General features: G+C 36.0%; 3 protein-coding genes across 12 annotated transcripts in view; 1 reads left to right on the top strand and 2 right to left on the bottom strand.

Moving 5' to 3' along the window:
* Nucleotides 1-1,069: 1,069 nt before the first annotated feature.
* rpl18 (ribosomal protein L18) lies at nucleotides 1,070-15,059 on the bottom strand. Of its 2 annotated transcripts, none has more exons than NM_001003432.2 (7): nucleotides 15,030-15,059; nucleotides 14,345-14,431; nucleotides 14,098-14,205; nucleotides 10,827-10,925; nucleotides 7,368-7,491; nucleotides 1,289-1,358; nucleotides 1,070-1,189 (listed from the first exon to the last, which is right to left on the bottom strand). In NM_001003432.2, exons 1-7 carry the CDS (start codon nucleotides 15,030-15,032, stop codon nucleotides 1,132-1,134), a joined length of 549 nt encoding a protein of 182 aa, NP_001003432.1. In that variant the 5' UTR covers nucleotides 15,033-15,059; the 3' UTR covers nucleotides 1,070-1,131. The 2 variants fall into 2 exon arrangements, with proteins under 2 accessions (NP_001003432.1, XP_087141734.1); XM_087285608.1 differs by having other exon boundaries at nucleotides 14,534-15,054.
* The window catches only part of c16h19orf85 (chromosome 16 C19orf85 homolog), a 34,605-nt gene continuing 23,725 nt past the window's right edge, over nucleotides 14,095-24,974 (top strand). For 2 of the 4 annotated variants that reach the window (XM_087285014.1, XM_087285008.1), the window contains exon 1: nucleotides 15,567-15,700. The gene's annotated coding sequence lies outside the window, so the exon portion shown is untranslated. 4 annotated transcript variants of the gene reach the window in all.
* On the bottom strand, nucleotides 17,556-24,075 carry si:ch211-120k19.1. 6 transcript variants are annotated; one of them, XR_015510564.1, is made up of 7 exons: nucleotides 23,676-23,712; nucleotides 22,460-22,893; nucleotides 21,001-21,483; nucleotides 18,783-18,853; nucleotides 18,649-18,678; nucleotides 18,255-18,565; nucleotides 17,556-18,102 (listed from the first exon to the last, which is right to left on the bottom strand). XR_015510564.1 is itself a non-coding variant. In XM_087286008.1 (6 exons), the coding sequence occupies exons 3-6, from the start codon at nucleotides 21,473-21,475 to the stop codon at nucleotides 18,446-18,448; spliced, it is 696 nt and encodes a 231-aa protein (XP_087142134.1). In that variant the 5' UTR covers nucleotides 21,476-21,483; nucleotides 22,460-22,893; nucleotides 23,676-23,712; the 3' UTR covers nucleotides 17,556-18,445.

The raw sequence follows: 24,974 nt of genomic DNA, 5'->3' as shown, positions 1-24,974 counted from the left end.
TGAAAAATGTTTACTTAATGTGTAGCAAAGCTTCTCTGAATACTGTCCAAGCACTTCTTGTGCACTTTCGTTTCTACATGTTCTTCCACTTTACTCATTTAAGTTGTGCTGTTCGGTTTTTGCATTTGAATGGTAATCACAGATTTTTAAAAAGTTTGAGGGGCATTATAGCATTTAAGACGTCCTTATGGACATTGCTTTGTTATTTTTTTCCAATATGCAAACCACATACTTTGCCAAAAAAATTAAAATGTTAATATTTTACAGTAGGAAAAAAAAAAAATTGTGAGTGGTCCAATTGAAACTGCCAGATATTTTATTAGGGTTTCCATTTATTCTCTAAACATTGACTTGCTCAAGACTACAATAATTTTAAAGATAAACCTACTTATAGCGAACAACTGATTTTCCTCAAAAAAAAAATAAATAAATAGGATTAAATTCAAACATTAAAAGTTTGTGAAATGAGGAAAAATATATTCAAAACATACATATACTTGATTTAATATTTAACAATCATTAACAAATTTTTCCCTTTGTAATAGTAAATCGTCTGAGAACCCTTTTTAATGCCATTTTATTCATTTAAACTATACTGGTGCATTAAATGATCATTACTAATGTTAAATACATGCAGTTTTTTTTTTTACAAGAGTAGCTGGCATGCCAACAGCGAAAGTAATGCCAACTGGTGCAACAGACCAGAGCATCGTCAAAAACTTTCCATGCAACTAATCAGGTTTGCTTTGTGCAAATTAAAATGGAAAATGTAAAGTTCCAGCATGATCTGTGCACATTTCTCTGACGTAGATGCTTTAACAATAATTCTAAGCGATCTTTTGAGCTACATTAATTGTGAAACTGCTAAAAGCGTGTGTACCTGCAGCTGTCAACAAAGCATTTCATCATCAGGTTTGCCTTTTCCACTTGATGTGGTAAAGACAGTCATTTCTGCACTTCAGGTGTATGTAGCGTGAGTAGAGCACAGTAATGAGCTTTTTAAAAAGCCAGATTACTGTTTTTTTTATTCATAAAGAAAAATAAAAACTTCAAGAAATTGCAGGAGACATTTTGAACATTACCCAATCTTTATTTTGATTACAACACTGAATACGAAAAATTCTTGTATCCTTAGTGTCTGCGACCACGGGCACGCTCGAACTTCCTGCCTTTGGAGCGCACATAGGGCCTTGACGAGAAAAGAAAATGTTTTAGTTTAAAGGTTCAACAAAACTTTATTCAAAAAAAAAAAGCCTTAAGCTGAGGAAAGTGTAGAACATTTTCTTACTTGGTGTGGCTGTGAGGGGTTCCAGGAGCTTTCCCAAAATGCCTGTACACCTGTCTGCCCTTGCGGGGTCCTGTGTAAAAAATACAAAAGCAATGAATTTGAGTTTACCTAAATAGAAACAATAGAAGTCATTAGGATGACCAGACAGATTTACATTGAATAAGCCATTACAAAGTCTTAAGGCTGATTTATACTTCTGCGTCAAATGCACGCGTATGCTACTGCGTTGACGCATAGCCCTTCGCCATGGCCGTCAACAACACTGACGCGCACCTCTCAAAAATGTAACTACACGTCGCAACGACGCGTAACGTAAGCTCTGTGATTGGTCGGCTTGGTAGCGATGACGAGTTTGGGCGGGACCGAGAGCCGCGGGAATGGCGTGAGCCCGATGCAGCGATTGTTTACAAATGTGGAGTCCTGTGAAGGAGCTCCGGATGGAAAGTTTTGTTTTGTGTTTACCTCATAGTTAAAGTTGTTGCACGTCCGCCGGTTCCTGCCTCAAAATGAGCAAGTTTGAGCCACTTGTACATTTAAGAAGAGCAAAACATCAGCGGAGAAACTCGACATAGAGGAGCATTAACACCTCACTGCCAACTAGTGTTTCGGAGGTGTTAATGCAGACCAACAGAGACAGCGCGCAGAAGTATAAATGCACTGCTACGCGCGTTGCATGCGCCGTGGGTTACGCCGGTCACTTGATGCAGAAGTATAAACCAGGCTTTACACCACAGCACATAAGCAGAGCAGAATTAACCATACCCGTCAACCCTCCCATTTTTACCGGGATTTTCCCATATTTTACAGTTCTATACCACTATCATCTCATTAAAGGTATTTTTTCATTTTTCTCTTGTATTTTAATTTTTTCTATAAAGGGTTGCAATAAAAATCCAATCCTCCTCATACATGACCCATACCGCCAAACCACCAGGGGACACCCCTTGCTTTTAAATGTGAGCCTGCTCTGTGCTTTAAGCATGAAAATACTTTAAAATAAATAATGGAGGGATTCCCTTCCTTTCCATTACAGGTGCCGCTGCCCCTCCTATACAATCCTCAAAACTCATACGATCTAGGGGTGGGCGATATGACCTAAAATTAATATCATTGTATTTTCCATCTTTTGAACAGTGACGGTATAATATCATGCTATAATAATTTTTTTTTTTTTTGGTACATTTTGGGAGGAGTAGCCTGTCCTGTCCCTTAAGTATGTGAATAAAGTTAATATTTTTATAATAAGTAAATTGTAGGTATCATTATCAAAAAGCGACATGGGTGAGTATTATGCATTCTAAACATTTATTTTGCAAAAAACCTAAAGAACAGCAAAAAAAATATAGGAGCACCAGAAAAAAATTGGGAGCACAGACCAAAAATGAATGAGCACCATTGCAAATTGTATTTTAAGGGATTTATTATATTTTAAAACAACATCAATTAAGACTAACAAAACCAGAAACAACAATCTAACTAATGCTGAGATAACATTGATATTTGTGTGCAATAATTCCAAAATGCATATTCAATAATTATAGAATATTAATGATGATAAAAATTACAATAATAGTAACAATGAATTAAATTGCTTATGATGCTGCCTATAGAATGTGCTTGAATGCAAGTTATCTGCGGTAAAAGTCTGTTACTTTGAGAAATAAATTTATGGTTTGCATCAAACAAAAATTAAGCACAGCAGTAAAAAATATTTATTTTGAACCATTGTTTTTATATGCATGTCAATTTAATAAATTATATTTCAGCTACAAAACAAAGACTATAATAAATCATTCAATTCAATGCTAAAAGCTGCAAAACAGTCATCAGTAACTTAATAGCAAAATAACATCTCAAAAAAGATTAAGAAAAGTCTCACTTCTGCCACTCTTTAAAGGTTTTGTTTTCAGTTTGTGTCATTGTAAATGCTCAGTCTCGTTAAGAGCTGATCTTCATTTTTCTGTGTTTGTGGAAAGCATGCGAGTCAGCCGACCAATTATATGAGCAGGCAGAGCAGGATTCTCGCGAGGAACACCAGCGCAAAACCACTTTTTGTAATGAGCCGCAGTTACAGTGTAAACTTAGTAAAGGCGAGCTTCTTTAGCGATGATGTGTTATTAGTATTAGAGCTTACATTTAGCGAACAATGAGCACGCACTGAATGCAACGCATTGAGATTAGGGTGCCTACTCCGAAAACTCGAGTTCTCTGAGACTCGATTGATCTCAGCTGGCGGATCAATATTCACCACATGTCATGATCGCTCTCATCAGCGCCTTTATTATTATTATATCTAGGTGGGGTTAGCAAACCTGTGTACGTTTCATTCTTCAGCCGCTTGCATTCCCACCGGTCACAAATGCTCCCTGTCATGTGACAGCGGAAAGCCTTCAGTGATTGACAGCTAATATGAATCAATTAAGCAGCACGGATGAGCGATTTAGCACGTTTTTAGAAAAAAAAAAATCAAAACAGGTCGCATTACAACCATTATATTCAGTCGCACAATTGCTCCCAAATATATTATGAGGTCGCATAGCTTAAATTTCGGGCTATAATTGATTTTTTATGATATTAAAAAATCCATGTCATGGCGCAATGTCACACCTGTAATAACTATGACACCGGTGTACTGCCCACCCCTAATACAATTCTCAGTTATTTTAGTGGTGCGTGACTGTCAGCTGACAAGTTCCATAGCTATAAATAGATGCAGTTTCCCAAATAGATTCTGTACAGCGAAAAGTCTGGGTTTTGGGTGCGTGTTTTAACTGACACATAAACAATTAATAATAATAATAATATCTGAAGATGTCAATCTTGGTGGGGTTTTCTTTAAAACACAACTAATTTTGTCTTAAAAGGGTCACGAAACACCAAAACACATTTTTTGAGCTGTTGACAGTCGTGTGTCCCACACTGCTAAAAACACTATTAGGATACCTATATCTCGCTAAAAAGTGTAAATTGGTTGTTTTTGCGTTTTCAACAAATTCGTACTTCCGGTTTGAAACGAATTTTTGAAGCTGCATCACGACTATGAGATAATAGCGTGTATTCCAGCGTGCAGACTGGGCGTCTGTGCCAGAGTGTGTCTTATTACGTCTTACAGTGTGTTGCATTAATGAATGAGTAAGGCTTGGTTCAAACCAATCAGCGCGCTCTATTGTGCAACTTGATTAATATTCATTACTGTCACAGTGTTTAGACGACAGAGATGCCACGTTGTGTTGGCAAAACAAGCGTGAAGAGTTGCTTTTATAGTTTGCTGCAGTTTTGTTTTCATTTTCTCTGTGAGCGCAGCTGGAGTCATGTGTGGATTAAGTGTACGCGACGCTCGACAACAATAACTTGAGTGTCTAAGGAGGATTATTGTTTACCTGAGAGCTGTTCTCATCTGCAAACGCTGAGATCCGGATTCGCTTGTAGTCTTTTCTTAAAGGGCCATGAAACCCCCTCGTTTCAGCAGGTTGTTTTCACACCTCTACTTTGGAAAAAGTCAGAAAAGTGGGCGTGTCCAGCTTTGTTTAGGGGGGAGTGTCGGAGGATGAAAAGTGGGATGGTGTGGGAGTGTCTATTTGGGCACGCGCAAGTTTCAGAGTCAAAATACACACAAGCACACAGGAGAAAGTGATGGTGTTTAACCTACATGGACATGTGTAGTCGAATTATTTGCCAAATTTTTTAAATTTTGGACTTTAACTGCAGTTTGGCTCTTTCATTCAGGGAATTCATTCATGCCCCTCGCAACAAACGAGATATTTGATTCGAGGAACTGCTCTTAGCGTGTATTTTTCATGCAATGTTTGATACCGCACGGCGAATGAGAGAAAAAAACCCTCCGCATTTCCTGGAAACTTAGATGCACACGGCAGGTAGCTTCAGAAAGCCGCGTGTGTTATTCTGGTCACTAAATGCGGTAAAAACCCTACACGAGGTTAAAGTTTGCTTGTGGTGCTAACGTGTTTACACTCAGTGCAATAGTTTGTTAGATACGAACAAACTGAATAAACAAAAAGCACTGCTCGCTCACTTACCAAATCTGTAGAGACGGGACAATCACCAGCAACTAGAGCCGCGTCTTTATGAAGAGAAGACTACAAGTGAATCCTGATCTCAGCGTTTACAGATGAGAACAGCTCACAGCTAAACAATAATCCTCCTTAGACATGCAAGTTATTGTTGTCGAGCGTCGCGTACACTGTTAATCCACACGTGAGTCTAAGCTCTCACAGAGAGAAAATAAAAACGAAACTTAACTGCAGCAAACTATAAAAGCAACACTTCACGCTTGTTTTGCCAATACAACGTGGTGTGAGTGTGCAAGCACTGTGACAGTAATGAATATTAATGAAGTTGCACAAAAGAGCGCGCTGATTGGTTTGAACCAAGCCTTACTCATGCATTAATGCATCACACTATAAGACGTAATAAGACTCACTCTGGCACAGACGCCCAGTCTGCACGCTGGAATGCAACGCTATTATGTCATGGCCGTGACGCAGCTTCAAAAATTCGTTTCAAACCGGAAGTACGAGTTTGCTTGAAGTAACGCAAAAACAACCAATTTACACTTTTTAGTGAAATATGGGTGTCCTAATAGTGTTTTTAGCAGTGTGGGACACATATACGACTGTCAACAGCTCAAAAAATGTGTTTTGGTGTTTCGTGACCTTTTAATAAAGACGCGGCTCTAGTTGCTGGTGATTGTCCCGTCTCTACAGATTTGGTAAGTGAGCGACCAGTGCTCTTTATTCAATTTGTTCGTATCGAACTAAGTTAACTGTTGCACCGTGTAAACATGTTAGCACCACAACCAAACTTTAACCTCGTGTAGGATTTTCACCGCATTTTCTGACCGGAACAACACACGCTGTGAGACTACCTGCTGTGTGCATCTAAGTTTACGGAAAATGCGGAGTTTTTTTCTCTCTCATTCGCTGTGCGATATAAAACATTGCATGAAAAATACACGCTTAGAGCAGTTCCTCGAATCAAATATCTCGTTTGTCGCGAGGGGCATGAATGAATTCCCTAATTGAAAGAGCCAAACTGCAGTTAAAGTCCACCATTTAATAATTTGGCAAATAATTCGACTACAGATGTCCATGTAAACACCATCACTTTCTCCCGTGTTTGTGTGTGTGTGTTTTGACTCGCGCGTGCACAAATACACTCCCACATCATCCCACTTTATTTCCTCCGAAACAGCTGGACACGCCCACTTTTCTGACTTTTTCCAAAGTAGAGGTGTGAAAACACCCTGCTGAAACAAGGGGGTTTCATGGCCCTTTAAATGAGCATAAAAAGTTAGGAAAGCACTCGAATGCTTTCATTATATTGTTAGATGTGAGCATTTCTACAGTGACACCTCTGTTAATGTAATCAAACAAAACATTTAATAAAAGATTTAAATTTGTTGCTTTTTTGGGGCATTTCTTTTATTTTACATCCCAATGTTTACAGGTATGAGCAGCAGCACACACCTAAAACTGCAGCTTTTTCAGATCATTCCTAATCTATTATATCTATATCTATATAAGAAAGCACTTGAAAAATGTTTTTGCTTTTACTTTCTATCTGCACCAAGAGGCACTGCAATGTTTTTCCCCTTCACCTTATAATGTTAATTACACAAAGCAAGATTCCCAACCTCCACAAACAGACTAGCGCCATTAATTCTTTCTAGATGCATTCTAAAGACCATTGTCAGAACATTGTTTGCATGACATTCGTTCTTGTGTCAATTATAAAGTTCTAATAAAACACACCAAGTAATGTGTAACAAGCAAAACATTACTATGAATCATTTAAAAGGTTTGGTTGTGGGTATTCCTTGATTTATTTATTTATTTTTTTTTGTTTATTGAAGGTCATTTGATTGACTGCTTAAAACTGGATAATATCAATGTTTTAGTATCAGAGGAAAAAAATATAATAAATTCATGGCACTGATGCTTTTGCTCTGTTACCAAAGCATTGCCTCTCTGCATGGGGAGAATACACTACAATCTTTGTGAACACAGTGTTTATGCATGCAGCATGAAACTGGCCTTAACATACAAATGAATACACTTACCAGACAACAGAACAGTGCCCCGTCCTCTGGGTGAAGTAAGTGCCAGCTGATCAAAGGTCATGATCTGTCCACCAGCCTTCAAGATCCTGCTGCGAGCGCGGTCAGTCACTTTTAGAGCGCACACCTGAGAGAGGCAAAGGAGAGACAAACAGACATTTGAGCAGACAATAAAAGCAAAGCAGGTTTATTTTTGAAGCACATTTCGTATTTAATAGTAATTCAAAGTGCTTTAAATAAACAAGAAGCATACAAATAAACCCACAGTAAATTAAACAATAAAAGTTTAGACAAACATTGGCTAATAACTGGCATGTAAAATATGCTAAAATAATTCAGTTGTTCCGAATGTCAAATAACACCAACACTCACACTTATTTTTTACTTTACTTAACTTGTATAACAAACATCTACTGCATGATAAACAATATAGAAAACAACTACATGCCATCTTTCCAACGCACAATGCAGTAAATACTGCGTCATTTAGTAAGGGGTGATAAACTTTGACACCAGACATGACTACACAAATCCAACATGTGTACGACTAGGTGATAATGAAAAGCCATCAGTGCTTTTATGCTAATTATTCCAAATGACCGGAAACCATTTGACAGAATGAGAAATACAGATGAATTTTCCACTGGTTTAAGTTTACGTCTGTGCTTCATTCTACTGTGCATATCAATCATTTTCCATGATGATCAGCTACTATAAAAATCAATGGAGAAATGCATAGAATTTCACTTTAAGTATGACTTTTTTGACCAGCAGGAATCTTGCTCCAAATGATTTACACTCTGCTGTGTGCCTGTTAGATCACTGTATTGATGTAGAGTGCATTGTGAACTGCTCTTTATGCACACAATAATTGAAATTTATAACTAAATTTCAAATGTTGCACAGAACCGCAACACATCAATATCTCTCTTTAGTGCTATGAAGTCTTCAAAGCTGCGGCAGACACTGAAGAGCTGTGCGGTGTGTCTAATTATGCTTCAAACACTTCATTCGCCCACTTGATTTACAGACACTATTGTGCCACTCAATACTGATTTCAATACTTTTTACACAACTAGAACATTATTAATTCTGTTTATGTTCTGATTCATATAACATTGGTTAGTCTTTTTAAACAAAATTATATTTTCTTCTATAAGTTTTAGTGTAAAAAATTCTTCAAACAAAAGGCATTTATTAACATTTGACAATATTTAATGCTACACTGAATCATTCCACGTAAAGGCAAAATCCAAATACATTTTTTTACAACCCCAAATCAGAAATACACATTTTGGAAAAATATAAAATAATTAAGTTAAAAAGTCATGGACACATTAAATAATACTTGTTGTATTGTCTGCAAAGAAATACAAGTCAATGTAAATTTATAATCGATTCCTTTTTATTTACGTTTTCCATACTGTTTAAAATTTCTCGTTTGGGGCTTTAAATCAATCAATCACTTGTAAATGCTATTGCTGAAATATCCTCTGAACTTGATTTAACAGTATGTCACAAACTGTTACAACTTTTAAATTAATTTCCTTTAGAATTAAATAATCTGTATTTAGTGTAGGGCTGGGTGATTTGGCAAAAAAAAAAGTTCTTTAAATAAATAAAAAATATGTGTAAATATTGCAGTTGTAGGAATACAGAGGTCTTTTTGCAGGTTTTGCTGAGCCTATAGGAAAGATTGGCTGTCAGCTCGGTTTTGACTTTGTCTTCTGATTGAATGACAAGTTGTAATGCTGCTGCCTTTTTCTTAAAAAGATACAGTGGAAGTAAAGGACTGATTATGGAAACTGCAATGCCTAATTTAACCCAGTGTGTGAAGTTGAGGACTTATAGCAGGAGCAAATAAAAGCACCAGATGTGTCTAATATACAATAATATATTTAATCTATTTTTCTTTTTTCCACCCTTTTAAATAGATAATTTCATGTGCTTTGCACCACTCTCTGTATTATGCTGCCTGATCTGTCTGATTTTCAACTAGGTCTGCTAAATGACGTCATGGGGGCGGATACTTTCATTTTCACTGCTACAGCCATCAGCTGCTCACCTCTGCTCGTGTTCAAACCAAAATATCAGCACGGTTCGAACTAAGATCGGCGCGGTTTTTCTCATGGCAGGTTTTTACATCCTTCATACATGTGTAGATCCAGTTTATCGACTTGATGAGAGAATATGACTTGACAATCCAGACGTGACTCAGACTAATACAACAAGTAAAATCCTACATGACTTCACGCTTTAACAGACAGTCAAGCAGGTCGCATACCAGAAGCGCTGCGACACGGCGCGCACATGACAGTTTAAAGTATCACATACCAAACACGCACATTTGCATGATATTTAACATGAAACTTATCAGATGGTGCTCTGTGGCACGGCTGAAATATGAACTGCGTCCTGAATCGTGGTTGGGCGGCGCCGGTGTGTGTAAAGAAACCTGTTAAGAATTTTAAGTCCATGGCGCTTTTTTTTTTTTTAATCGCGATTTCTAGATTTAATATTAAATTAAATCTAATATTAAATTAAATCGTCATCAAAACGTAAATTCGAATTAATAAAAAAATATAATAATAAAAAAACGAAAAGAAAAAAAAATACAAAAAAATAAATAAAAATGGCCCAGCCAAAATTTAGTGGATTGTGTTTAACAGCTATATATACCAATGTATATATACACTGAATATTCACATTTTTCTATACAGGGATTACAATTTTTATACTGCTGAAAATGTATCATGTTTCAAATAAACCCCAACAACCAACCTGCATATTAAATACTTAATACAGAAAAAAATATCATTGTACAGACAGTGATGCATTAAGTGCCTCATCTTCTACATATAGTGCGATTATTTTTAGAAATGCATCAGACTTGACATGACTTGGTGTGCTGGGTCATGTTTGTGCAAATTAGGTCAAGCTAAACTATTGACCACATTTTTTTCATCTCACTGTTGAGTTTTTGAACAGACATATCTCATATATGTCCATGCAATTCAAAATACAAATTAACCCCCACTAGGGCAAAGTTTTGTAACCATGGATCTGGAGCCCTCATAACACTGCACATTTTGCATGTCTCATTAAACACCCGATTTGGATCATCAGCTCATTACCCCATCAGAAAAAAAAAAGAAAAAGAAAAAGAAAAAAAAAAAACGGCAAAAAGTAAAGTTGATGAGTGAGGCTCTAGAAACACTTATGGTCTGCAGAAGTCAAAAATTTTAATTTCAAGTTAATTCAAATACTAAAATACATAAATTTAAAATATTTTTTAAACAGTTGACTGTTTTAATTTAAGGGAGGAGGGGTGATGTGTTTTAAATAGTCTAGTTATAACAGCTTTATTTTTCCTGATAAGAAATTTTTAAAGCCAATTATTGACAACTTATATTCAACACATGACAAAGTGTCCAAACATGATTGGTTGCAGTCTGGTCATACCTTCAGTTTAGGGATATTCTGAATCCTGACATCATCAGTAATAGTTCCCACAACAACAGCAGTCAGGTTTTCACGACCTGGAAGCTTCATCTTACGAATCTGAGGAAAGAAAAATTTTCATGAGAACATCTAGAAAAGCTAAATAATTATTTGCTTAAGAATCATTAATACATCAAGAATAAGTCCCTTATTTAATCTTCATGTTTTGTAATCGTAAACTATTTTGTCTTAAAACTGATTCAATAATTAGGATAGTAAACTTGGAGACATTTTTATTATTATTATTATGCTTGGATTAAATGTGTTGATTGGTTGATGTGATTATTATTATTATTATAATTAAGCTAACATTTGATAATTATTGTATTTAGATTAGAGCATTAGAGCATATTGTATTTGTATAAGTATTTGCATTATTGTTTTGATTTTGTGAATGAAGACTTTTATTCTGTCGAAATTGGGATTTAAGGAAGCCAGGTAGTAGGTGGAGTAGTAAGGGAAGAGGAAACAATTTTCAGACCGTGAGTGTGTGTGGTGACGGGTGCTACTGAGAAGCAATTTTACTGTTTTAATGGCACAAGATGTGATAAAATAGAGGACAGAAAGATTCACAGCGGACTCGCGTGTCATTTTTTACCCTTAAAGAGATAGCGGCTTAAAGCAAAAATGCCGCTATAAAACTCAATATACTATTGCAATATTTTAAGAAAAAGAGTTGTTCTTTTAAGACTATTAAAAACGGTCTTGATTAAAATGTTAAATTTAGGATGAATTTGAAGAGGATGATCTAACAAATTAAAGCTTTTAAATGACCAACAAAAGAACTTTAAAAGAATAACCAATCAACCTTTAAAAGATTAGTTTATAAAGTAAATTCCCCATGTACTCCATGTTGTTCTTTTGAGTCCATGATTCAAAGAAAGTGTGTGTAAAATGGTCAAATAAGCCTTTTAAGCACACGAATCAAGTTAACACTGTATGTGGAGTAAAAAATTGTGATGCACAAACAATGACTTCAGTATTGTGAAAATCTTCCTTCTTACACATTAAATTATTGTAATTAAATTGCTTAAAATTTGATTGAAGCTACAAGTATTTGGTCTTATTGTGTTGCCATTTCGCTTAGAAACATTCTACAGGTTTAAATCTTTAAAATGAAGCTCTACAAAATTGTGAGATAATCGTATTCTTAAACTCAAGCAAAAAAGGGATTATTTCTTTCATCCAAAATTATGCAGCTCTGCACCTGATTAACACTGTTTACACTAAAATGTTTTTGTTATAAAACATAACTTTTGCTACGGTTGCACCTTCAGTCCACACTGGAGCCCCAAAAACGTAGTGTTTAGAAAACATTTATATTGTGAAGCTACACATTTATATAACTGTCATCTTTACTGTATGCATATAGGAATGCAACTATTATAGATTTTGTTTGTACAATTATAGTCTGAGAAATTGTCACAGTTATCACGATAATTATGCATTCATTAATTTTAAAACACTACTAGTTTAGAAAATCACATGAAAACTCCTTATATTTTGTGTTATTTATTGCTTCTCAGTAACCACATAATACAGCACAAAATAATAAAAACAAACAATAGTCCATTTCTCTCTGTGCATAAAAATAAGTAAAATTGTTTACATTTAAACATACTGAATTTTTACACTGTAAATAAATGATTAAACAATGAATGAATGAATAAATTAATTAAATAGTTTTTGTCTAATGCAGAGCTTGAAATTAACTTATGGGAGCACTATAAAAAATTTAGGAGCACCCACCAAAATGAATGAGCCCCACTGCAAATTGTATATTACAGATTTATTGTATTTTAAAACATCAATCAGGACTAACAAAAAACAGAAACATCTAACTAATCCTGTTATCACTTATTGATATTTGTGAAACAATTCCAAAATGAATGTCCAATAATTATAAAAATATTAATGATGACGACGACAATAATACTAACAATAAACATTATCATGCTGCCCTGAATGTGCTTGAATGCAAGTTGAGTGCTATAAATGTCCTACTGTTACTTGAGAATAAAATATATGGTTTGCATCACACAAAAATGAAGCATTGCAGTAAGAAATATAGGAACTATTGTTTTTACACGCATGTCAATATAACCAGAAAGATCGGACAAAAGGAAGAAAATTCTCTTCTACTACTCTTTAAAGGTTTTGGTTTGTCATTTTAAATGCCCAGCCTTGTTTTCATTTTTCTGTGTTTGTAGAAAAAAGCAGGCGAGTCAGCTGACACACTATATGCGGCAGAGAGCAGCAATTTTTGCGATGACCACCTGCACAGTACCGTTCTTGTCATGAGCCAAAGTATCAGTAAAAACTTAGTAAAACTGAGCTTCTTCGGCAAAGATCTATACACTGTTAGATTCTACACTTAGCGTCTATTTGCGCTGAAAACGCAGTGAATGCAACACATCAAGATTCGGGCCATTAGTCAGCCGATACACTGAGTTTTTCTGCACCCTCTCCAAAACAGTCGATTGATCTCGGCTGGCGGGTCAATTTTGACCGCATTATCGCTCTAATCGGCACCAATATTTGTAACTTTAAATGGGTTTGTAAACCTGTGTACTTTTCATTGCTTCTTCCTCAAACTTCAGCCGTTTACAGTTCCCGTGGTCACAAAAGCGCCCCATCTTAACTAGTGTGCCTGAAAAGCGTGAGTGCGTCACGTTCGCGTCCCTCTATTGGAAACAATAACCTTGCACGAGCTTGCCTTAATAGCCTCAGTCATAATTAAACTAGTGTGCGTGGTTATTAGTCTTGGTATACAAACTAGCACACAGTTGGCATAACTGTTTAGTTGCTGCAGTTTTGTTCGGTGCAGAAACGCGGTGTTGAGAGGGCATTGCGATTAATTAACAGTGATGAATTAAAGGGCAATTAATTGGGAAACCACTTAATTGTTGCATCCCTATATGCATAAAACATTGAATCATTTTGATTGAAAAATATGAAACATACCCTGTCTCCCTTGCTAAATATAGATTTTAATACTGAATAATTGCAATCAATAATGCAATAAGTTTATAGACATCAAAATTAGCTGCAGCGCATAACAGCGTGTGTGGTCCGTGATGTGCATTTTAAACGATATAGTGTGGACGGAGAGCTTTTCATAAACAGCAGATGAAACGCCAATGTGGACGTGGATTGTTTCACGTTAAAACAGTTTTAAAACCAAAACTTCTAAAACGTGTAAACAGGGCCTAAATATGGGGTTTAAACTAACCAGTCGGGAGAGAGCCAGAGGTGGGCGGTTGGTCTTGCTCATGAAGAGTCTCCTCAGAATAACCTTGTTGAAGGGAGCATCAGAACGACGAGACAGGAATCTGTACAACTACAGCACAAAAAGCACAGAGGTGTAAGTATACAGAGATAAAAAAAAACCTAACCAAAAAAAAAAAACACAACCACACGCAACTGAGCACAAATGTAGTGATTGTGGGTTTTGTACCTATTTTACAGCCTTGTCTTACCTTGACCAAGAGCCTCAGGTAAATATCCTGACTTTTGGGCTCCTTCCTGTGAACCTTGCGGTCCTTGTTGTGTCTGATGTCAACTCCCTAAAATACAACATAGAAAAAAATTACACACAATAGCCATCGCTACAGAAACTCCAATAAAGTGTTAGAAAGAGCACGATATTAAACTCCCAATAAACTTACACATATTTACTGGCCAAAACTGACGCATACTCTAGTTACTTTTATGACCAACCATTAAAAACAGAGTTAAACAAAGATATCACTAGTTAGTTAGCACTTATCTCATGCGTTTATAAGTCATGTGGCTCAGAGTAATTACTGCTAATGCTAGCTTAGCATCACACGAATGTCTGGTGCTGTTTATTCTGCATAGACAGCTCAATTAAATACCAACAGCTATTTAAATGTAAATGGGTAACACAACGCGTGCTGTAACATCTGTAAGCGTTTTAAACAGACAACACAAGGATGGGAAGGCTCGGCTCTGCGGCCCGATGTATGGTAGCCAGCCTTTACTAAATAATTTCATTCAAGATCCACAATAGGCATATTTCCTAATTTGTCGGTTTTTGTAATGCTTCTAAACATCGTCTGCTGTAAGATTAGATGAGCTATAACTGAGGATGGAGGTAGATTTCGAACACTGTTAAACTCCATGAGAAATCAAGCCACCTACCATCTTGGACTCAAAGTGAAAAGGGAAAAGGAAGGCTCGCGAGATGACGTATAGCGAGATCACGGACCACTATAAGTCATGTGACTGCAAAGACATGTACGGATTGGCGCAAGCCTCCGTGACTGAAAAATCGTGTTCTAGTATGGCAAGCCGCTTTATATTTAACATTAATCTAAAAAATAACTGCTAGTGTTTTCATGCTACGGACACGTATTTATTACTAGTATATTTTCCATTAAATAATAATTTTATAGTTTTTAAAGTATATAGCTATAACAAGCGTTTACCTTTTGTAAACTCAGACAAGAACACACCTAGGCTATGCCACTTAATTAGCCAAACATAATTTTATGACAAAATACATATTGGTAAATAAATACAAACTCTATGTATCATAATGCTGGATACTTTTTTCTACATTTGCTAACTCAAAACTCTGTCAAAACTATAGCGCTTGTTTTCTGCCCGACAGGATCAGTCAATAGCTATTGACGGACAAAATACTAACATGTATTTATAAATTTTTCTTCGGCTTAGTTTATCAGGGGTCACCACAGAGGAATGAACCACCAACTATTCTAGCATATGCTTTATCCATATGTGGATGACCTTCCAGCCGCAACACAGCACTGGAAAACACAGATATGGGCCGGATTTAACCAATAAGCGAGGTAAGTGGCCGCGTAGGGCCCCAGGAAATCTGGGGGCCCCCAATAAATATCCAGAAGAATAAATTCTACCTATAATTATAACAATATAATAACATTGTTTTCTTTATATACAGCTATATATATATATATATATATATATATATATATATATATATATATACAGCAAAATAAATAAATAATTAAATAAAAGTAGAAAGGGTGCATTTTAGGGCTTGGGCCCTATGGCTGAAATTGCTTAGGGCCCCAAAATCACTAAATCTGCCCCTGCCCATATATTCATACATTCACACACGCACCTATTAACTTATAAACTTCTTTACCCAATTCACCTTTAGCAGTTCTTTGAAAACCAAAGCATCCAGAGGAAACCTACGCAAACATGTGAAGAACAAGCAAACTTCAAACATAAATGCCAAGTGGTCCAGCAGGGACTCAAATCAGATATTTTCTTGCTGTGAGGCAACAATCCATGAGATGCACTGGTTTCTGTCACAGACTAAAGACATGCACTATAGGTGACCTGACCTGAAAAGCTAAATTGGCCATAGTGGGTGTGAATGCAAAAAGTGTGTAGGTGTTTCCCAGTGCTGGGTTGTTGCTGGAAGGGCATCCGCTGCGCAAAACACATGCTGGATAAGTTGGCAGTTCATTCTGCTGTGGCGACCCCAGATTAATAATGGGATTAATACACCAAAAAGTGAATAAATCAATATAAAATAAATTTAAAGCATTTTAGAAAAATGTGATTGAATATTGTGCGAAAACAGTATTCAATCACATCTTTCTAAAATGCTTAAATTTTCTTTTTACAAAGGCTTACCCCATTTCAAAAGTATGTATCTTTCTTATATTTTTTCTAATGCGTAAACACAGCATGACAGAAAAGATAACCTACTGTTCCCAACTTTATAGGGCAATGGTCTAAAACTCAATTCCTGGAGGGACGCAGCTCTGCTTAGTTTAGCTCCAACCACGTCTAACTCACACTTGCTTAATAGTCTCTAGTAGTCTTGAACATCTTTATTATATATATATATATATATTATATATATATATATATATATATATATATATATATATATATATATAGCAGAGCTGTGGCCCTACAGGAATCAAGTTTGAGAGGTAAAGCAACATGTTCATACTGTTTCTGACTGCAACAGCATCTGATATGAATGATTATAAACTCATAGTTTTGAACTTTTAGAATTATTTTTTTTTTTTGACTTTCTAAAAAAAGTTTCTTTAATTTTAATTTTTTGACCTGGAGGTGATACTGTAAGTCTGTGATCATTCAACACATGATCAAATGTCTCTCCTAAATGCAGTGGATGCTCAGAGACATATTAGGCATGCAAAGTGTTTCTCCATGCATATCAAGAGACATACGTGATACTGATGAGAACATGTGGCAAGTTCTGAAGATCACATTTCTTAGAAAAGTGCTTTTCCTTTTTTCTGTCATTTTTTAACCAAAGGACAAAGGCCTGATTGATGTGTTTATGGGGATAAAAGTGTAGCACTAGAATATACACACACACACACACACACACACACACACACACACACAAATTAAATAAATTTTTACAGTTTTACAGAGATCATGTTCTTTGCAGTTGTAGCCTTCTCTTCAATGGGCTCTATGCCATGAACTTCCGGTGAAAGCTTAATGTGACTATTTTCAATATTTACGAGGTTGTTTTTACAGCATTAATGTTGTAATGTAATTACAATAAATTCAGTTAAATAGACTTAGCCTGGCTGAAAATTAGAAGTCAGTGTGCATATAGCCCATACTAGCCCATGTTAGAAACATGATTTCTGAAAATTACTAAAAACAATTTTCCAGGTTAAATAATGTGATGGAAATTTTTAATGAACCTCTTTTAATAAACAACATGTTTTGTACAATGCAGGCAGAAACAGTTTGGTACTGACCAAGGCCAAAGCCTGATACATTGTGACATCAGGAGTTAGAAGATCACAACAAGATCTTTTCTTTCCCACCAAGTGTATCTTTCCTGGAGTTTGGCAAAATGTGAGTGTACGTGCACTGATGGGTAAAAAACTTACACATCCTCCTCTTACACATTCACCCTGTTATTTTATGTTCAGATTTTACTAAACACTTGATAGCTTATAGGAATGCACTGCTTTTGATAACTATTTTAAGAATAAATACATTCAACAGATCCACTTACACATAATTTTGACCAAATTCAATAATTGCATTTGAAGTAGTTCATAAGCATTAAATACAAATTCACATAACCCTTGTTATTTATTTATTTTTTTTAGAATAAAGTATATCATGGTTAAAAAAAACTGAGCTTTTATTATGTAGCATAATTTGAACCATTTAAAACAGTGATGTCAATCTCAATTCCTGGAGAGCCACAACACTGCAGAATTTAGTTCCAGCCCAGCTTCAACATACCTATCTGTAGGTAACAAACAAGCCTTAAGCACTTAATTTGTTTGATCAGATATGTTTAATTAGGGGTTGGAACTAATCTGTGCAAAGCTGTGGCCCTCCAAGAACTGAGTTTGATACGTGATTTTTTTTCACTGCAAATTAGATTTAACAGTTGTTTGAAGCTTAGTTGCTTAAAATACAAACAAGCTTTAATGTATTTTTACGTAATGTGTACTATGTACATAGCTGCATATATGCACATTAAGATATAGATTTAAGCAATTCCATGTTTTAAAAAATTCAAAGACAGACAGTTGTACATAAAAAGCCTAACTCCGGACGTCACTCTTCTGTTGCTTAAAATGACACAGAAAGATGGTCCAGCCGAGAGCAACTCCTCCAACAAAAACAGTGCGAGTCGCTGGTGGGATCAGGGAGAAGTTCACAGCCTGAGACACCAAGAATATAGTTAGGAAGAAAGCAAGGAAACATCTTAGAACTGATGGAGAGATATATAGAACTAATAAAGTACCTGCATTGTTGACCAGTAAACCACACCAGTCTACCGAAAAGAGAAGCAAATATTAAATTATTGTGTCGAACTTGATCCCAAACCTTTATTACTTGCGTTTATGTTCAGTAGATGTTGTGGTCTTCATTGTTTACCTTATATGAGGTCCAGAATTTATTTTTCCAGTCTTCAAAGGGATCTTCTGCACCTTCCAGTGTGCTCAGCCCTTTAGAAGTAATCATTCTTTTTTTAATTATATTCAGTGCACTTGAATTTTGAAAAAAGAGATTCAATTTGAGACTGATTCTTGTGTTTTGTATTTTTCTTTTCCTAAAACTTTTGAACACATTTTAAGTTTCAAGTACAGTGCATCCGGAAAGTATTCATAGTGCTTCACTTTTTCCACTTTTTTTATAGATTATTTTACAGCCTTATTCTAAAATGGATTAAATTCACTTATTTCCTCAAAATTATATGCACAATACCCCATAATGACAATGTGGGAAAAGATTTGTTGAAATTGTTGCAAATTTATTAAAAATAAAAAACCTGAAAAATCACATGTGCATAAGTTTTCACAGCCTTTGCCGTGAAGCTCTAAATTGAGCTCAGGTACATTCTGTTTCCACTGATCATTCTTGAGATGTTTCAGCAGCTTAATTGGAGTTCACCTGTTGTAAATTCAGCTGATTGGACTTGATTTGAAAAGGCATACACCTGTCTATATAAGGTCCCAGGATTGACAGTGCATGTCAAAGCACAAACCAAGCTTGAAGACAAAGGAATTGTCTGTACACCTCTGAGACAGGATTGTCTCGAGGCACAAGGCTGGGGAAGGTTACAGAAAAATTTTTGTTGCACTAAAAGTTCCAATGAGTACAGTGGCCTCCATCATCCTTAAGTGGAAGATGTTTGCAACCACCAGTAATCTTCCTAGAGCTTGCCAGCTATCTAAGCTGAGTGATTGGTTTAGAAGGGCCTTAGTCAGGGAGGTGATCAATAACCTGATGGTCACTCTGTCTGAACTCCAGCACTCTTCTTTGTAGAGAGGAGAACCTTACAGAAGGACAACCATCTGTGCAGCAATCCACAAATCAGGCCTGTATGGTAGAGTGGCCAGAAGGAAGTCACTTCCCACCTGGAATTTGCTATCTGAAGGACTCTCAGATCATGAGAAACAAATTTCTTTGGTCTGATGAAACTAAAATGGAACTCTTTGGAGTGAATGCCAGGCGTTATGTTTATACAAAAACCAGGAACCGCTTATCACCAGGCTAATACCATTCCTACACTGAAGCATGGTGGTGGCAGCATCATGCTGTGGAGATGCTTTTCAGCAGCAGGAACTGGAAGTCTAGTCAGGGAAGACGGAAAGATGAAAGCAGCGAATGTACAGAGACATCCTGAATGAAAACCTGCTTCAGAGTGCTCTTGACCTCAGACTAGGCTGACAGTTCATCTTCCGGCAAGACAATGACCCAAAGCACACAGCCATAATATCAATGGAGTGGCTTCACAACAACTCTGTGAATGTCCTTGAGTGGTCCAGCCAAAGCTCAGACCTGAATCGTATTCAACATCTCTGGAGAGATCTGAAAATGGCTGTATACCACTGCTTCCCATCCAACCTGATAGAGCTTGAGAGGTACTGCAAAGCGGAATGGGCAAAAATTCCCAAAGACAGGCCTGCCAAGCATGTGGCATCATATTTAAAAATACTTTAGGCTGTAATTGCTGCCAAAGGTGCCTCAACAAAGTATTGAGCAAAAGCTGATGTGATTTTTTTAGATTTTTAATTTTTAATTAATTTGCAAAAATTAAAAAAAAATCTTTTTTCACATTGTCATTATGGGCTATTGTGTGTAGAATTTTGAGGAAATAAATGAAATTAATCTAGTCCTAATAAATTAGGCTTTAACATGAAAATGTGGGAAAAGTGAAGTGCTATGAATACTTTGCAGAAGCACTGTACTGTAAAGTCATCCGTTTGCTTTAAGAAGAATAATTTCAATCCACAATTTCACAACACTGTGAACATGGCTATTTGGTATGTAAAAATATCATATTCAAATACTACAAAAAGTAATGGTCAAAACAGAAAACATTTTTAAACCACTTTATTATTATTATTATTATTATTATTATTATTATTATTATTTTCAAATTTAACCAAATCTTGTTTTTACAAGTGTAAAATTATTCATTCATTTTATAGTATTCTTCAGCTTAGTCCCTGATCTGTCAGAGATTGCCACAGCGAAATGAACCGCCATCTAATCAAGCATATGTTTTACGCAGCAGATGCCCTTCACAATCCAGAACCGTGCTGGGAAAAGTTTAAATATATTTAATGAAAAATGTTCTCATACTCACCAATGTAGAAAGCACTTATCGTCATAGGGGCAGCAATTAGCTGGTCCAAAATCACTTTAAGTGACACTCTCTTGGTTCCTCCTCCTGGAAACATTCTCTCTAGTCCCCGTAGCCAATGGTAATTGAAGTTAGCATGGAAACAAAACCCAACCAATGCCACTCGTGCAGTCTGGGACCAGTCAATGAAACTTCTATGAAACTGTGGAACATGTTGCATTTCACTTAAGGTTTGATTTCCTGCATCATTTGTTTTTGCATTGTACAGTGTTAAATCATCTGTCTTTCCTTCTTTTGATACAGTAAATCTCTCAATGGAGGTCTTGAATGTATCTTGTACTTCTTGTTCTGTCTCTTTGTCCTGTGCTTTTCCCATCACACCTTGCTGAATAAGATCTGCTGTGGCAAACAGAGTTGTGTATCCCACTACATTGGGAATGTATGGATGGGATTTGAACAAAGTCCATATTCTGTTCATGATGACCTCTGGACAGGGATTAATAAAAGACAATATTTAATTGAACTGAAAAACACACAGACGCACTATATTACATACACCAGTTCAAATAATCAGAATCTCTGTGGCAGCAAAGCAATGTAGACATGGTTCAGATAGTCTGCTCAAATTGAGCATCAGAATTGGGGTGTGGGGGGTTGGTTGAGTTTGAACATAGTTGTTTCATCATCATCATCACCATCATCATCATCGTTGTCTTCTCTAGAATTTATAGAAAATGGTCTAAAAAGAGGAAATCTGACTGGCAGTTCTGTGGGTGAACGTTCCTTCTTGAAATCACTGTTCTGAGGAAAATAACTAGATAGAAAGGCCACAATAACTGAACATACAACACATTGAGCCAGATTGCTTACAGCACCAAAAGACCACACAGAAAAGGAGACTACAATTTATATGGGCTCACCAAAACTGGACTAAAGGAAATTGGAAAATGTTGTCTGCTTTAGTAAGTATTATGTATGCCATTCTTGTGATAATGCCTGTTTTTCCTCCAATTCTCTCTCTCTCATTTGAACAGCCTCTCCTTTTATCTGTTGGTCTCTTTAGGCCTGCCTGCCTTAATAGTTGATTTGTTATGGAGGCATTCAATCATTATTGAGCAACATTACAGTAATGTGGGGGTTTGTCCGGGAGTGAACCCAGGAAATTTCACCCCAAACTGAAAATCATACTTGTTGTAAACAGCCTAAACATAGTTCTTGGGGCAATGTCTGTTTTTTCTCCTATTCTCCCCTATATATGTTGTCACAATAAGCAAGTTTATTAAAAAAGATTAATGAAAGTATATAATAATAAATGATAAGGACAGAGAGCTTAAATAAGGGATAAGGGGTTCAGCCTTTTTCTGTCATATAGTGTCATGAGTACATGTACTGTGCTGCTAGGTGGAGAAACTTTTCATTTTTTCACAAAATATAATGGAGTTTCTCTGTATTTGTGGCTTACTAGAATTGTGGGATTAGAGATATTTGTGTGAAGTAAGCATCTTTGATGCTCTGATATTTGCTGCAGTAAGTGAAGAAATGCAGCTTATCTTCCACAACTCCAGCAGAGCAGTGTGTGAGCTTTGGGCTCCTCCGGCTGTGCTTGTGTCAGCCCGTCTCCACACTCGGACTGTCTCTCTCTCTCTTTCTCTCTCATTTGCACACTCTCTATTTTTATCTGTTGTTCTCTTTAGGCCTGCCTGCCTTAATAGTTAATGTGTTATGGAGGCTTTCAATCAATTTTGAGTGACATTACAGTAATGTGGGGGCTCATTCAGGATTTCACCCAGGAAATTCCACACAAAAGTAAGAATCATGCTTGTTGTAGACAGCCTGATTGACAAACTTAACAAAAAAATAACAAATCAGTTGTCAAGGCAGGATGACCTGAAGAGCCTGTTAAAAGAAGAAAGAATGGGAGAAAAACAGATTCAGCCACAAGAACATCTATGAAATTGCGTCTTAATTTCTGCTACATCGTTTAATAACATCAGATATATATTAGCTTAAATATTATGACAAACTAGTTTGAAATCAACTGTTCTGGCCTCTGAAGGTGTGATGTTTCAATGATTTGCCCATATTGGCCCCCTTAATACCAGCTGAAAATTGTTTAAATGCCAAAGCCTACTTGAGTATTGTTGATGACCAAGTTCAATCTTATAAAGACTACTTTTCTAGCAGGATAACTGTCATGTCATGTTCAAATGATCTCAAACAGGTTTCTTGAACATGACAATAAATTTACTGTACTCAAATGGCACAAACAGAGCTTTGGATTGAGCTACTTTGCAGGAGATTTGCATCATAGATGTGCAGCCCACAAATTTGCACCTTTGTGATGCTATATCATGTAAATATTGACCAGAATCTCAAAGAAATTTTCAACACTTTGTTGAAAACATGCTGTGAAAGTATGCATGGCAAAACATGCTCAGTTAGTTACAGTAATTAAAAATTCATACATGATCATCTACTTAAAAAATAGCGTAAGGTTAGGTGAACCTAATGAAGTGGCCAATAAGTGTACACTTCATCAACAATAAATGCAATCTGACATTGTCCAAAATTTTCTTTTCCTTTTATGTTTAAAAATGCCCATTTATATTTAAATATCACAAATATGTTGTATAGTTTGATGTTTTAAAAAGAATAAAAATCACAGTGGTTTAACTCACCATGTAGGTGTCCAGTTTCAAGAATGAATGACAAATCACAAGGTCCACTCTGTGGGATCTCTTTGACTGAGTCTTGTAAACAAAGCTGGCTGATTGGTCAAACATAGACCAATCAAACCTGTTTGTTCTGTGGTACAAAGTTCTAGGAATGGCACGAGTAATGATAACATTTATCACCCAGTGTAAGAATGTGAGAAACAAGCACATGGCATGAACCTAGAGGGAATTATGAAAAGGAAAGACACATACTGTAGCTACAGTATTAATCGATTAGTTCATAACATTACTATGCTTTTTGTTACTAAAACCAAAGTAGAAATGCTCACACACATGAAGTACAGGGCTCACCAGTGTTGATCTTGACAAAGGAACATTCAAACGCCAGGTTCTTTAAACCAATGGAGAACATGTGCTGCAATGACCAGCACATGTGTGTAGTTGTACTAAATATAGTTTAGACTCTTCTTTCACACCCTGGGGCTTATGTTACAATGGTTCTGAAAGGTAATGAATCTATAATTATTTAAAATAACCTTGAATGAGTTTCACTATAATTCAAACATCTTTATTTCTATTGTGCTTTTTACAATACATTGTGTTAAAGCAGCCTAACACAGATAAATTTGTAATAAATGAAAAACTCTGCAGTTCAGTTCAGTTATTATATAAAAATGTCTTTTTTTTTTTGGTTAATTGAAACAAGGAAATAAATATCTATTGTTTAGCAGTTTTTTTTTTTTTTTTTTGCATTTAGTCATTCATAAGTGTTTTGTAATCATTGATTTATGCTTTTGAATTACATTATGTGAGCTTACTCTCTCCAACAACTTTTGATAAAGTGAGCTTTTAAATAAATTTTATTAGTTTGAAATTATATATTGCATAGGTTGATCATTTAAATTACAGTTCTAATAACATGAGCCAGGTCAAAGAAGATCATCAAGAGGTGACATGCAATAGAACATTCCATTGCAACAGCAACGCCCAGCAACAGCCCCTTGTTTTCACCATTTTGGAGTGAAAGCGTTCAGCAGTCCATCAAATCTTATTGCTGTCGCGATGGCAAGCAGCTGCTTTGTTTTTCATTTATTTATTTAATAAGTCGATTGAAGCTGAAATACAACAATCCAACACTTACAATTAAAGACACATTTTAACAGCTAGACTTGTTTGATATATTTTAACCATATTTGTTTTCTTGAAGCTGTCACTTTTAAGTGAAATTACTTTAAAGGACTTTAATTGAATAGTTTACGCACTGGCATAATACAAATTAATACTGGGGTGTTAAATGAAATT

Source organism: Danio rerio, chromosome 16 (assembly GCF_052040795.2).
Source record: "Danio rerio strain M-AB ecotype USA chromosome 16, GRCz13ab, whole genome shotgun sequence".
NCBI lineage: Eukaryota > Metazoa > Chordata > Actinopteri > Cypriniformes > Danionidae > Danio > Danio rerio.
The sequence above is the reverse complement of the archived record's forward strand: the minus strand, read 5'-3'. Positions and strand labels throughout refer to the sequence as shown.

What these genes read in the sequence shown, in the direction of transcription:
- rpl18 (NM_001003432.2), bottom strand. An exon ending in ACCTGAGGCTCTTGGTCAAG is followed by an intron (nt 14,206 to 14,344) that starts GTAAGACAAGGC and finishes TTTGTGCTGTAG; the next exon opens with TTGTACAGATTCCTGTCTCG. An exon ending in ACCCCTCACAGCCACACCAA is followed by an intron (nt 1,190 to 1,288) that starts GTAAGAAAATGT and finishes TTTCTCGTCAAG; the next exon opens with GCCCTATGTGCGCTCCAAAG.
- si:ch211-120k19.1 (XM_087286007.1), bottom strand. Translation starts at nt 21,475, where the DNA reads ATGAACAGAATATGGACTTTGTTCAAATCCCATCCATACATTCCCAAT. An exon ending in AATTCTGGACCTCATATAAG is followed by an intron (nt 18,679 to 18,782) that starts GTAAACAATGAA and finishes TCTTTTCGGTAG; the next exon opens with ACTGGTGTGGTTTACTGGTC. An exon ending in TTTACTGGTCAACAATGCAG is followed by an intron (nt 18,566 to 18,648) that starts GTACTTTATTAG and finishes TTGGTGTCTCAG; the next exon opens with GCTGTGAACTTCTCCCTGAT.